This window comes from Scyliorhinus torazame, chromosome 10 (assembly GCF_047496885.1).
Source record: "Scyliorhinus torazame isolate Kashiwa2021f chromosome 10, sScyTor2.1, whole genome shotgun sequence".
Taxonomy (NCBI): domain Eukaryota; kingdom Metazoa; phylum Chordata; class Chondrichthyes; order Carcharhiniformes; family Scyliorhinidae; genus Scyliorhinus; species Scyliorhinus torazame.
Genome location: NC_092716.1, coordinates 227,688,071 through 227,702,861, shown reverse-complemented (window position 1 = coordinate 227,702,861; position 14,791 = coordinate 227,688,071). Strand labels below are relative to the sequence as shown.

The following is a 14,791-nucleotide window of genomic DNA, read 5'->3' as shown; positions in this document are numbered from 1 at the left end:
TGCTTCTTGAATGCTTCTTTTTCCTGTAGATTCATCACCAGTATCCAATGGAGTTTGAGTTCAACCAGTATTATCTGAAATTTTTGGCCTACCATTATGTGTCCAACCGCTACAAAACCTTCCTGCTTGACTCTGATTATGAAAGACTAGAACATGGTATGTTTTAATCATATAAATGTTGGTGGAATACAGATATTAGTGGGTGTTGCCGACACAACTAATGCAGAAACAGAACCAAGTGAACAAGTCAAAATATGTGTTGGCTTCCAAGTTTTTTCCAAGAGTTCTGAATTCTCTTAATTAAGTGTATGAAACGGACTTGATTGTTCGCTAATTTGTACCTTAGAATTTCTGCATGATCAGATATAGTAATACATTATTCACAAGTTAATGAAAATGAAAGGACTTCTATTTACATAGAATTTTGTCACACTCTGAGGATGGCTCTGTTTACTGGCTCTATCATCAAGTAACTGGCCAGGTCTCATCTTGCATGCTCAGTTTTGCAGTATGTGCAAACATTACGGCAGCCAATTATGTTGATCAGTGGATTTTTCCTAATCTTTAGCAAATCTAGTCAAGCTCTCCCACCCCCAACCACCACTTTTCTTTATTTTTTCTTACCTAGTAGTCTCACAGAGTGATCTTTAATTGTTTCTTCAACAACTTTAACTGCACAATCTATTTGCTAAACCCCAATAATATCCAACCCTTGTCACACTTTTGTAAAATAGGCCACTATTTCAGACTAGGTAATATTAATGAACATATTAAATATATTAGTATAGATCTCATTGTTAGGTTGGCTAAGGTGGCAGCACGTTTAAAATTGAGTTACAAGGCTGTGGATTCATACTCCACTGTAAACTTGAGTACACAACCTACTAGCATGAAGACTGCAGTATTGGGAGAACAATGTATTTTTAGAAAATCTGTCTTTTGGATAAGATGTTACATTTTGCCTGCTCGAGCAGTTGATAATTCCACACCACGCATATTTAAACACAAAAATGTAGGGCTTTCTGTCAGTAATTCTGTGCTTCCCCATTGGGCAAGCTGTTGAAGTTCTTCCCCCCAATTCCAGAATTCGATCAAATCACTGAACTCATGGAAAGATGTCATTTTACACTATGTAGCTTCCTGTAAAAACCCTTGAAAAAGTTGTACCTTGTTGAATGAGTCTAGCTGAGTTGTTAACAGGGTACTACGTTCATAATTAATCACCAACAGCCTTCATGTCTCTCAAGCTAATTTTATACTTGTGGAATTTTTAATTTCTCCGTTATAATTCACAGTTTTAATTTTTATGATCTTTCAACCTGTAGCTTAACCGCATGTGAATGCCCCAATGATTTACTTTGTCCTCAGTAAAATTTTTAAATAAAAGTGATAACTTACTTGCAGTACTTTTTAACTGTCAGTAAATTTAAATCATTGTATTTACAGTTAAGCTGCACTGTGATCAGTGACGAGGAAATATGATGTTTTCCTCTCTCACTTCCCTAAGGGTAACAAAAACAGTGGATGTAATATTATTGGATAAATAAATACTTGAAGAAAAAAGAATTGCAGGGATACGGGGAAATAGCAGAAGAATGGATTACTCTTTGAAAGAGCTGGTGTAACCCTTGAATGGCCTCCTCCTGTGCTGTGCTGTTCTGTGGGCGGAATTTTTGCAAAAATAGGCAGAATGGGCAGGAAAAATGGCAAGGAACCCCCAGTGCCAAAGGTAGCTTTCCCCATCGTATCATTTGGCTCATAGCTGGGGAAAGAAATTGAGGGGTGGATCCCATGCTGTCACGCTTTAAGCCCATCCCAGCAGATTCAAAAGGGTGCTCGATAGAAGAGATTAAAAATAGAATCCCTTTCTCCCCCCATGCCATAAAAAGCCCCTCTCCAAGGAAGAGCCCCCCCCTCACTGCCTAGGCCATTACTGGAAGCACTGCCCCTGGGGGCGGCTTCTGCTCACCAGGTGCACACCCAAGGAGAACTATCGTGATTCACTTGAACATGAATGGACAATCTAACAGGGGGTGTTTATTAGACTTAAAGGCCTGATGATGACATTTAAGTGTATTCAGATGGGGATCTCAACGTTGAACATCGGGATTTGCATTACGGCATTGCTGGGGGAGGGGGAAGGTGGCGCACGGGGACAATCACAACGGGGAATCACGCTTTGGGGGTCCCACGAGATCAACTGCTCCTGCCACCAACCCTCATCCCTGAAAACAAGTGGAAAGTACCCCCCATGTCTTTTTTAATTGAAGACACAATCCTAGACTGGTTTCATAAATAAAAACAGCTCATTAAGGTTCCTAGAAATACTCTTTAGTGGTTTCTGCTGATGCTACATTTTGATTAATGCAGGATTCCTACACATACTGATCACTGATTCACAAACTTTGCACACATCCATCTGGTTATTGATTTCATTTAACTTGAATTCAAATCTCCCTGGATCCTAAATTAATAAAACAATCCCAAGGAAGGAAAGGAGAAGTTAAACTGAGGATAGACATTGCTGTGGATTTGAGCATTGGACTAAGAATATTCTGAACTTTGTAATGAAGATTTGTATTCATAAAGTATCTTGTGGATTGTTTCTCTTATGTAAAAATCGCGATTTGAGTTAAAAGTAATGTGGATACTGATCCCTTTTACTAGGCATTTTATTTGAAGACAAGGTGGACAAACAGGCAAAAAAAGGAATCTGTATTTGGGAATGTATTGACAGAATTCACAAGAAAGGACCTGTTTTCTTCAGCTATCTGTACAGTCCTGAAGAAGGGGAGGTATATTATTTTTATAATTGCACATTTAATTAACCATTTTGTATTTGATTTCATCAGTATAAAATCTGCAAGCATACATTGTGTTTTCATTTCTGGTTCCTTTTAAATAATACAATAAATTATTCTTTGCAGAAACATGTACTAAGGCCCTGCATAAACATTTCTGTTCTGAAGAAGTGGGATTACTACACAGGAGAGACACTTTCCAGTGGTCCTTCCTACGAATGGGACATGGTGACTGTAAAAGCAGGTGCCACTGAGGAACTAGAACAGACGGATGGTTCAGTTCCTCAAACCCACAGAAAAGTAGTGTGGCCCTGTTACGACAATGTCAGCAAAGTACAGCCGGACGCCATTACCAAACTCCTTGAGGTAAAAACAAAATTTGATTAAATATTAATTATTTTCTTCTAGTGGTACTAAATAAGAATAACAAAGCAATTAATGCATGTAAGATTAGCAGTTTTATTTGACAAATGCAGTTGCTGATGGCTTGCCAGTTTTGACCATAAGTATGGAAAACTAATTAAGTCAGATGTGTTTCAAAGATTCTGTATCAATGTCACTCTACATAGATTATCATTATCATAGAATTTACAGTGCAGAAGGAGGCCATTCGGCCCATCGAGTCTGCACCGGCTCTTGGAAAGAACACCCTACCCAAGGTCACCACCTCCACCCTATCCCCATAACCCAGTAACCACACCCAACACTAAGGGCAATTTTGGACACTAAGGGCAATTTATCACGGCCGATCCACCTAACCTGCACATCTTTGGACTGTGGGAGGAAACCGGAGCACCCGGAGGAAACCCACGCACACACGGGAAGGATGTGCAGACTCTGCACAGACAGTGACCCAAGCCGGAATCGAACCTGGGACCCTGGAGCTGTGAAGCAATTGTGCTATCCACAATGCTACCGTCCTGCCCTAGATGTCACTAGCTGAATGCACAAAAAGCGGAAACAACACTGCAAAGAAATCATTTTTAGCGGGTTTGCTTTTATCGGGAATGCAGTCTGGAGAAAGTCCTGTTTCCCAACAGTTTATTATAAGTTATTATGTACGTAAGTTAGAAGGCATGAATAACTTAGTTGCACATAGATGCAGTACATTGTGCAGATAAAAGCAGCAAGTTGTAAGGAGACGTAGATAAATTAACATGTTACAAATATAAGTACCATGTGGAGAAGTTGAGCTCATCCACTTTGGGTCCGGGACAGCGGAATATTTTCTTTATAGTCATAAAACTAGGAACTATATTGGGAACAAATACACAAATCACTAAAAATTAGTGGGCAGGTACAGAGGGTAATAAGAAGGTTTGTGGGATATTCAAATGGAAGAGGTGATACTGCACTTGGATAGACCGTTGGTTAAACCCCACTAAAGTACTCCATTCAGTTCTTGATTCTTTGATCTTGGCGGGGATGAACTGCAAATTGAACAGAATGATCTGGGGTTGCATGATAAAGGGTCAGATTATGAGGACAGATTATATAACCTTGACTTTATTCTTTTGAGATTAAAAGATTGAGAGGCGCTATAATTGAGGTGCCTTAAAATGACAAAACGATTCGATAGAGTTGATGTAAATAAATTATTTCTTTTGGCGGGGGAAACCAGTACAAGGAGCTAAATCCTGAAATTAGAGCTAAACCATTCAGAAGTGAATTCAGGAAGCACTTTTCCACACAAGGGGAAATGGGAATCTGGAACTATCTCCTCCAAAAGAATGTAGCTACTGAGTCAATTCAAATCTCAGGACTGAGATCGATTGTCCTCGGGGACGGATATCAGAAGTTATGGATCAAGGGCAGATAAATAGAGTCGAGGTACAGATCAACTGTCTGTGGATTCAATGGCAGAACAGGCTCAATGGATGAAATGGCCTACTGTACTGGTATGTGAATACCCAGTGTTTGACTATATATCTGCCAGATTATTTCCAAGATTAAATACTGGGTGTGATTCAATGGCACAAATAAAGAGTCCCATTTCGGATGCGTTTAGTAGTGTGTTTGCCAGCAAGAAAGACCCCACTATTTAACGCCACTTTGCCAACCGCCTGGGGCACCCACCAGGTGCCGTTATGCCTGGTTCACGTTTGTGGAAACAAGTGGGAAACAGTGCCTTGGCGAGGTCTCCCAGAAATTTGGACAGGTTGTTAGTTGCCAGGCCCCGGGCAAATACAGCACAGACATATTTAAATGAGTCTAATGAATGGCTCACTTAAATAGACTAATCTGGATCTCGCCCACAGCGAGGGTGAGATCCAGATCATGACATCTCACAAGCTTTTGTTAAATCTTGTGACGTGTTTCCAGCATCGTCAATCTCGCAAGATTCAATGGCCTCATTGCGTCACCAAGTCAGGTGCAATGATGCCATTAAATCACACCTATTGATTGGGGGAAATAGATTTGCTTTTTATTCTATCAGAGGTGTAAATGTGTGAAGTAGATTATTATGTGCCAAATTGTCAGTAGTTCAGGTAAGTATGAAAACATCCAACTCCTTAATGGCATTTTGATTACTCCAAGTGAGCTTTACATACAGACAGTCCTTGGACTTGCGACACAATTGGACTCTGACAACCATGTTGTAAGTTGAAGCATTGTAAGTCAGAACCAGGACAGCATGGTGGCACAGTGGTTAGCACTGCAGCCTTACGGTACTGGGGACCCGGGTTCGATTCCAGCCCCGGGTCACTGTCCATGTGGAGTTTACACATTCTCCCCGTGTCTGCGTGGGTCTCACCCCCACAACCCAAAGATGTGCAGGGTAGGTGGATTGGCCACGCTAAATTGTCCGTTAATTGGAAAAAAATTATTGGGTACTCTTAAATTTATTTTAAAAAAGTAAGTCAGAACCAATTTTCCCATAGGAAAAATGGAACAGATGGGCGATTGGTTCCTGAACCAATGCCAGAAATCACTCATGGGATGCCCCGCAATGTCAAATGCTCTCAACTGTCGCCCTGTTACTGAGGCGACTGATGATGTCTGCACGCCTTAGCACAAGTTCCTCGGTTATTGCGGGGTTATAATGAAGGCATCGATTGCTGTCAGTTGCTTGTTTAATCTTGAACTTCTGCGAGTCTGAGCACATATTAAATACAAGTAAGTGTGCATTAAAATCATGACAGTTGTGCCCCAAAAAAATGTTAAAACTTTTTATTGATTTTCATCTTTTAATGGGACATAGTCCGGCAATCACTGAAAGTGTCAAAAATATTTTAATAGAACGCTCATTTCCAACACAGCCCAGTCCATCACACAAACCTGCCTCCCATCCATTGATTCTATCTACACCTCCCGCTGCCAGGGGAAAGCGGGCAGCATAGTCAAAGACCCCTCCCACCCGGCTTACTCACCCTTCCAACTTCTTCCATCGGGCAGGAGATTCAAAAGTCTGAGAACACGCGCGAACAGATTCAAAAACAGCTTCTTCCTTGCTGTTACCAGACTCTTAAACAACCGTCTTATGAACTGACCTGATTAATACTGCACTCCTGTATGCTTCACCCGATTCCGATGTCTATGTATTTGCATTGTGGACCTTGTGTTGCCCTTTTATGTATTTTCTTTTCCTTTTAATTTCTTTTCATGTACTAAATGATCTGTTTGAGCTGCTCGCAGAAAAATACTTTCCACTGTACCTCGGTACACGTGACAATAAACAAATCCAAATCCTAATAAAGATGGTTTGACCTGATTAGTCATGCAGATTGGCGACACAGAACATCAATGTGCACATACGAACGTGCTGATGCGGAGTCATAAAGTCAAAACTGATGGTGTAAAGTCAAAATTTGGTGTCAGTTACTAAACGTTGTAAGTGCCGTTCGGTGTAGTGGTAAAGTCGTGGACTGTATGTACTTGGAAAATCAACTTGATATCAATTTTTCTTAGATTTTCTTAGATATTGGGAATTTGAATGGAATATTGTATTTACAGGAGATCGAAAGGCTAGAGAATGAATTGAGCCAAAGTCCTGAATGGTGGAAACCAATCTGGGATCGTGTAAAAGTCAATCTCAAAGAAGACTTGAAAACAGAGCAAACTGTAAGTACATCAGTTACGAATATGATGCTATCCCAATGTGTGACTTTACCAGAAGTTAATGTTTTACCAGAAAATCAGAGGAACCGAGAGGTTTGATGAGGTTAAAGTGATAGACAAGGATCTAGTTATAGAGATACCATAGAGGGATTGAAACACAAGGATGGAAATTTAATGGAGAAATTAAGGAACCAGGACGCAATGGTGGTTCTTAAAAATGGTAGATACCCACTTCCTGATGCAGAAATTGATACTGGCAACACAATTTTGAACAAGCTGAAATTTATAAACAATGGGAGGCCAGCCATTAGAGATTTGAAATGTGAAGCCTGGAGAGGAAACAAAAGTATGAGTAGCGACTGTTTCAGTTATAAATGGGTTAAAGCAGGAATTTGTGATGGAGAATTTATAAACGTTGAAGCTGTGCTCAGGCTCTAACAGGATAAGGGTACAAACAGATCGATTCAGTCTAATCTTGTAGCCATGAGGAAATGGAGTAGAATCTTAGAATGGTTACGGTACAGGAGAGGCACTTGACCTGCCATGCCTGTGACAGCTCTCGACAAGAGCAGCTCATCTGGTCCCACACCCCTGCCTTTTTCCTGCAGCCTGCAAACTTTTTATCTTTAGCTAATTATCCAATTGTCTTCTAAAGGCACAATTAAACCCCCCTCCATCCTACTCTCAGGCAATACTTTCCGAGCCCTAACCATTCACTGCTTGAAAGTTTACCCCAATTTTGCCTTTGGTTCTGCATTCATTTAAATCTGGTCCTTGAGCTTTCCACAAATGGTTATTGTTTCTCTCTCGACTTGTGCAGCCCCTCATGATGTTGAACACCCCAATCAAATTGTTTTGTGATTTTCTCTTCTCCAAGGAGGGAAAGCCCAGATTCTGCAATCTATCCACAGAACTCCGGTTCTTCATGTCGAGAACCATTCTCGTATATTTTTCTGCACCCTCAGATTTAGATTTGGACTCTATTAAAGCCCAAAGTAAGACCATTGTTGTTAAGGAACAACCATATTGACAAAAAAGACAAACAAATAAGTTTTATTGGACAATAAAGATTTTGTGGGGCAGGGCATGGCATGATATATTAGTTCAATATGTTGTCGGACTCTATCTTGTCAATTTCAGGACTTCTGGGTTCCTTGGTGATTTTAGCACAGCCAACTTAACTGTAACATAGATACAAATCCCTTTGCAGCTTTAAGACTTCAACTCTCGTGGATCATTTTCAACTTGTTGGTCTAGTTTAACTGTTTCAGCTACACCCTTCACAGCTGCCTGCTGCTGAGTGCTCTCCCCCTCGTGCTCTTGCTCTCTCTCTCTCTATTGCTCTCTCAATCTCCCACTCTCTCTTCGGCTTTCTCTCTCACTCTTGCTCTCATGCTCTCTTGCTCTCACACTCTCCCTCTCACTCTTTCTCCTTTCTCTCTCTCAATCCTCTGTATACTCAATTCACTGATCACCACACTGGATTCTTACGGCAGTCTTTAACTTGTGATAAATACCCATCAACTGGCAATGTCCTACACAAATGTCCTACTCCTAACTCACTCTCCTGACAGCAAGTGGGAAGTAACAAATGCCGACGCTTGGTAAGTGCAAAGTCCTCGGTGATGTACCCCAATTTTTATACCTTTTTTGCAGGTATCCTTGCATCCTTTAGCCCAAATGTGTGCACCTGTGTCTAAAATTTAGCAACTTCTAACCAAATATTTACAACTCTTGACCAATGGGAAGATCACTCCTACTTCCCCACAACATCCAATCGTAATTTGTTACCCAAACAGGGGGTCCAGAAACATCTAGTCCTCGGACCTTTCTTCCACCCAATCAGCTTTGCAGCCTTGGCTTCCCTTCTCGCTGCTAAACTATGATTTGTATTTAAACAGGAGGCTCTGGACATCTAGTTATCAGGGTCCCTTCCTGGTCATTTTCTTCTTAAAGCTGCATCACAGTATATGGCACCCTTTTAAAGGGGCTGTTTAGCACACTGGGCTAAATCGCTGGCTTTGAAAGCAGACCAAGGCAGGCCAGCAGCACGGTTCGATTCCCGTAACAGCGTCCCCGAACAGGCGCCGGAATGTGGCGACTAGGGGCTTTTCACAGTAACTTCATTTGAAGCCTACTTGTGACAATAAGCGATTTTCATTTCATTTCATTTCACTTAGAGATGCCAACTTTAAGACTTAGCAACACACACCAAAATTCCTGTTGCATTCAAATTAAGACTTTTCATCACTAAGTATATGTTTCGTACAATGTGATAATTTAAGCCTTTTAATTACAAATGTGTCAACATGATGAAGTCTACACTCGTGTCTTCACATCCTTCCTAAGAGTGTGGTACCCAGAACTGGATACAATACTTCAGTTGAAGCTGAACCAGTATTTCATTAAGTTTAACAATAATGTATTTGATTTTGTATTCCCTATTCTTATTTGTAAAATCCTGGATTCCATATGCTTTATTAACTAATTTCTGAACCTGTTCTGTCACCTTCAATGATTTGTGCAAATATACCCCCAGATCGCTGTGCACCTACACCCTTTTAAAATTATAAGCTTTGTGTTATTTGCCTTTCCTCGCTCTTACTATCAAAATGAATCACTTCTCATTTCCCTGCCTTAAATTTTATCCGCCACTTGTCCACCCATTCTCCCAGCTTGTTTATGTCTAGAAATTTATCACCATCCTCTTTATAGTTGCAATGCTTCTAAGTTTTATGTCATCCACAAATTTTGAAATCATGCCTTTTACAGCAAAGTTTAGGTCATTAATATAGGTAAAGAAAAGCTGAATCTTGACTCTTGTAAAATCCCATTATATACGTTCCTCCAGTCCAAAGAAACACACATTCACCATTGTTGTTTCCTGTCATTCAGCCAACTTCATATCCATGTTAATTAAAAGCAAAATACTGTGGATGCTAGAAATCTGAAATAAAGCAGAAAATGCTGGGAAAACTCAGCAGGTCTGGCAGCATCTGTGAATAGAGTAACAGAGTTAACTTAGCTCTGACCTATCTTACCTATTCTGTCCCACCCTCCTCTCCGGCTATATAATTCATTACATTTCTAGCCTTCTCCAGTTCTGTCGAAGAATCATATGAACTCGAAATGTTAACTCCGTTTCTCTCTCCACAGATGCTGCCAGACCTGCTGAGTTTATCCAGCATTTTCTGTTATTTCATATCCTTGCTGCCACTTTCCTTTTTTTTTAACAAACAATTTTATTGAGATTTTTTTGGCATTGTAAACAGTTACAGATTACAGAAATATGCAAACATCAACAGAAAACCAACATTTCAGCCAAACCATAATGCACATACCCGCTCCTCTCCCACCTACACTCCCCGCCTGTTTATCCTTCCCACGCTACCCTAATCTCACCCCCCCCCCCCCAAAGCTCACTTTCCTGCGAAGAAGTCGATGAATGGTTGCCACCTTCGGGCGATCCCCAAAAACTTGACATGCCCGAAAGCCATAGTCTGGTCTTTGGGGGTTTTGAGTCCCTCCATGCCAGCAGAATTCGCCGCCGGGCTATCAGGGAAGCAAAGGCCAGAACATCGGCCTCTTTCTCCCCCTGGACTCCTGGGTCTTCCGAAACCCCGTAAATTGCCACCTCTGGACTCATCACCACCCTTGTTCTCAGCACCCGGGACATGACATCCGCAAATCCCTCCAGTACCCCCTAGGCTTAGGGCATGCCCAAAACATGTGGACGTGCACAAGCCCCTGCACGAAGCCGCCTCCACCCGCTCCCAGATAGACCCCGTACCCACCATCCAGTTCCTTATCATTGCTATGTTAGCCGCCCAGTAGTAGTTGATCAGGCTCGGCAATGCCAGTCCCCCCTTGCTGCGGCTCCTTTCAAGCATCGCGTTCCTCACCTGCGGGGATTTTCCCGCCCAGACAAAGCTCATGATGATTTTGCCGGTCCTTTTGAAAAAGGACCGTGGGATAAAGATCGGGAGGCACTGGAAGATGAACAGAAATCTAGAGAGGATTGTCATCTTTACCGTCTGCACCCTCCCCACAAGTGACAGCGGGAGTGCATCCCATCTCCGAAACTCCCTCTTCATTTGTTCCACCACTCTAGTCAAATTTTACTTATGTAACCTGCCCCAGTCTCGTGCCACCTGTATCCCCAAGTACTGGAAACCTTCCCCAACCAGCCTAAATGGCAGCTCCTTCAGTCTATTCTCCTGGTCCCTTGCCTGCACTACAAACATCTCACTCTTGGCCATATTTAATTTGTACCCTGAGAACCGGCCGAACTTCCTCAATGTTTCCAGTATATTTTCCATCCCAGCCACTGGGTCCAACGCGTACAGGAGCAGGTCATCCACAAAGAGAGAGACCCTGTGCTCCTCCACCCCCCCCACCCCACCCCCAAGTCATTCCCTTCCACCTCTTTGCAGCTCTCAGCACAATCGCTAACGGTTCTATGGCCAGCGCGAACAGCAACGGGGAGAGTGGGCATCCCTGCCTGGTCCCGCAATGTAGCCTGTAATAATCTGACATCCTGTTCGTCCTTATGCTAGCTTTTGGGGCCTAGTACAATAGTCTGACCCAATTAACCTGTCCCTCCCCGAACCCAAACCGTCCGAGTACCTCCCATAAATAGCCCCACTCCACCCGGTCGAAGACCTTCTCAGCGTCCATTGCCACCTCCACCTCCTTGCCCGTCGAGGGCATCATGATCACATTAAGCAATCTTCTCAAGTTAGCTGTCAGCTGCCAGCCTTTCACAATCCCTGTCTGATCGTGCCCAATCACTTCTGGTACGCAGTCCTCAATTCTAATCGCCAGGAGCTTGGCATCTACATTGATCAGGGAGATCGGCCTGTATGACCCGCAGGATTCCGGGTCGTTGTCCCGCTTCAATATCAGCGAGACGGTGGCCTGCGACATCGGCGGCGGCAAGGTCCCTCTGTCCCTCCCCTCATTGAGAACCCTAGTCAGGACCGGTCCCACTATTTCCAGGAACTTCTTGTAAAACTCTACTGGGTATCCATCTGGCCCCAGGGCTTTCCCCGACTGCATGGCCTTTAGGCCCCCCAGTACCTCCTCCGCTCTAATCGGGGCCCCCAGCCCGTCCACCAGTCCCCCGCCTACCTTTGGGAAGGTTAGTCCGTCCAGGAACCGTTTCATCTCCCCGGCTCCTCTGGGGGTTCTGAAGTGTAGAGCTTACTATAAAAGTCCCGAAACACCTTATTCAGTCCTGACGGGTCCTCCACTCTGCTCCCCTCACCGTCCACCACCCTACTTATTTCCCTGGCCGCCTCCCTCTTCCTGAGTTGCTGCGCTAGCAATCTGCTGGCCTTCTCCCCATGATCATACACCACACCCCTTGCCTTCCTAAGCTGTTCCACCGCTCTACTCATGGATAGCACTCCCAGTTCCACCTGCAGTCTCCGTCTCTCCCTGAGTAGGTCCTCCCCCGGGGACCCCGCATGCTCCTCGTCTATCCAGTGAATCTCCTTAACCAATCTATCCATTTCTGCTCTGTCCATCCTATCCCTGTGAGCCCGAATTGAGATCAGCTCCCCCCTCACTACTGCCTTCAGCGCCTCCCACAGGGTTGCTGCTGAAACCTCCCCCGTATCGTTCACCTACAAGTAATTTTGCATACACGTCCGCAGTCTCTCACATATCCCCTCCTCCGACAGCAATCCTACATCTAACCTCCATTGCGGGCGTTGGTAATTCGCCCCACCGACCTGCAGGTCCACCCAATGTGGGGCATGGTCCGAGATAGCGATTGCCGAGTATTCCGTATTCTTTACCTCCCCCACACAGTCCCTGCTCAAGATAAAGAAATCAATCCTAGAATATACTTTATGAACATGCGAGTAGAACGAGTAGCCCCTTTCCGTCGGCTGTCCGGCTCTCCATGGGTCCACAGCCCCCATTTGCTCCATGAACCCTTTCAGCTCCCTTGCCATTGCTGGGAACCTACCCGTTCTGGGACATGACCGGACTAGCACCGGGTTGAGGACCGTATTAAAGTCCTCCCTATCATCAACTTAGGTGAGTCTAGGTCGGGGATCTTCCCCAGCACTCTTTTAATAAAGTCAGCGTCGTCCCAGTTCGGAGCATATATGTTCACCAGCACCACTTTCCTCCCCTCCAGCTTGCCCCTTATCATAAGGAATCTGCCCCCACCGTCTGCGATTACGCCCTCCGCCTCAAATTGAACCCGCTTATTGACCATAATTGCTACCCCCCGGGCTTAGAATCCAAGCCCGAGTGGAAGACCTGGCTGATCCAGCCCTTCCTTAGCCTAGTCTGGTCCGACACTTGTGTCTCCTGCAACATAATTACGTCCGCCTTTAGAGCCCGCAAGTGCCCGAACACATGTGCCCTTTTAACTGGCCCATTTAGTCTTCTGACATTCCAGGTGATCAGCCTGGTTGGGGCGCCCCCCCCCCCTCTCGCCGGTCAGCCATATCCTTTCTTGGGCCCGCCCCAGCCCATGCGCGGCGCCGCTCTTGGCCGCCTCCACCCCCGACCTCCTCTCCATTACCTACTTCAGACCCCTCCTACGTCAGCAGAATAACTTCCCTCCCTTCCCCCAGCAACATCTCCCGATAGCCCCACCCCTGCCATCTACTGGCTTTATTCCCCACCTGACTTCCTTGAGTAGCCAATCTGCTAGCCCGGTGACTCACCCCTCCGGCGCCCACTTGTCTCACTCCCATTGTTTCCCCGACCTCATCTCCCCACTCATCAACACACCATCCCCCACTCCGACCCACTGGAGCAGCCTAACTAAAATGGGAAAGATCAAACAAGCTGGAAACATCAAACAGCAACGCGAGGCTGCTCCAGGTACAATACAGTTCCAGCTGTGTACACAGATAAGTGTTAACCTTTCTGAGCATTAATACAATAACAACACAGTAACCCCGTACCCATACATCATCCACCCAATACCAAACATAAAAACCATAGACATAAAAATCGAAAACCCTCAACCAACTTTAATCCCCATTGCTGACCGGCCACCCTTATGTTACAATGAAGGCTCCAGCACCCCCAGAGAACATGATAAAAGGCACCCACCGCAGCAGAAAAGCGAGAAAAGCAACAAAAAAGGAAAAGAACATATGAGAGGGGGATCTCCCCCCCCCCCCCCCCCTGCATCCCCTGTAGGCAAAAGCTGCCCAGAAAATACAACACATGGCACCTTTAACGCAGTAAACAGTCGACCGACAGTCTAGGCACAGTAGGCATCCCCCCAAACGGTAAGTCTCGGACCCTAGCTTGCGTCCGTGGGTCCTTTCTTCGGGACCAGCCCCTGATCCCTCGCGAAGTCCATCGCTTCTTCGGGCTCGGAGAAGTAGTGGTGTTGGCCCAGATGCGTGACCCAAAGACGAGCCGGGAAGAACAGACCAAACCTCACGTGCTTTTTGAACAACACTTCCTAACTTGTTTAAAGGCTGCTTGCCGCCTGGCCACCTCCTGGCTTAGGTCCTGATAAATGCGAAGAACACTGTTATTCCACATGCTGCTCTTAGCGCTCTTTGCCCACTGCAGCACCCACTCCTTCTCCACAAACCTGTGGAACCTGATCACCATCGGACGGTCAGGACCCCCCTGGTCGCATCTGCCTCGCCTGTACTCTGTGTGCCCCCTCCAGCTCTGGCGGTCGCGGAAAGGCTTCAGACCCCATCAGCTGCATCAGCAGGTCAGCCACAAACGCTGTGGCATTGGCTCCCTCAGCCCCCTCCAGGAGGCCGATGATCCTCAGATTTTGTCTGCGGGCTCTATTTTCCAGCTCCTCCACTCTGTCCAGCAGGCTTCTCTGTCTCTCCTTCAGGCCATCGACTTCTAGTGCAGCAATCGTCTGCGCGTCCGCCTGCTCCTCCAACGCCTCTCCCAGCTCCTTAACTTTTTCGTCCTGCGCATCCAAT

The 14,791-nt window shown here is 45.0% G+C and overlaps 1 protein-coding gene and 1 long non-coding RNA gene across 6 annotated transcripts in view; one reads left to right on the top strand and one right to left on the bottom strand.

Annotated features, from left to right (window-relative positions):
• LOC140384639 (uncharacterized) overlaps positions 1-14,791 on the bottom strand; it is a 363,618-nt gene that overhangs the window by 47,227 nt on the left and 301,600 nt on the right. The window lies entirely within an intron of this gene.
• Positions 1-14,791, top strand: part of sbf2 (SET binding factor 2) — an 857,151-nt gene that overhangs the window by 822,193 nt on the left and 20,167 nt on the right. For both annotated transcript variants that reach the window (XM_072466526.1, XM_072466525.1), the window contains 4 exons: positions 30-156; positions 2,668-2,795; positions 2,928-3,167; positions 6,756-6,863. In XM_072466526.1, the coding sequence (XP_072322627.1) occupies positions 30-156; positions 2,668-2,795; positions 2,928-3,167; positions 6,756-6,863 (603 nt within the window). The remainder of the gene's footprint in view (positions 1-29; positions 157-2,667; positions 2,796-2,927; positions 3,168-6,755; positions 6,864-14,791) is intronic.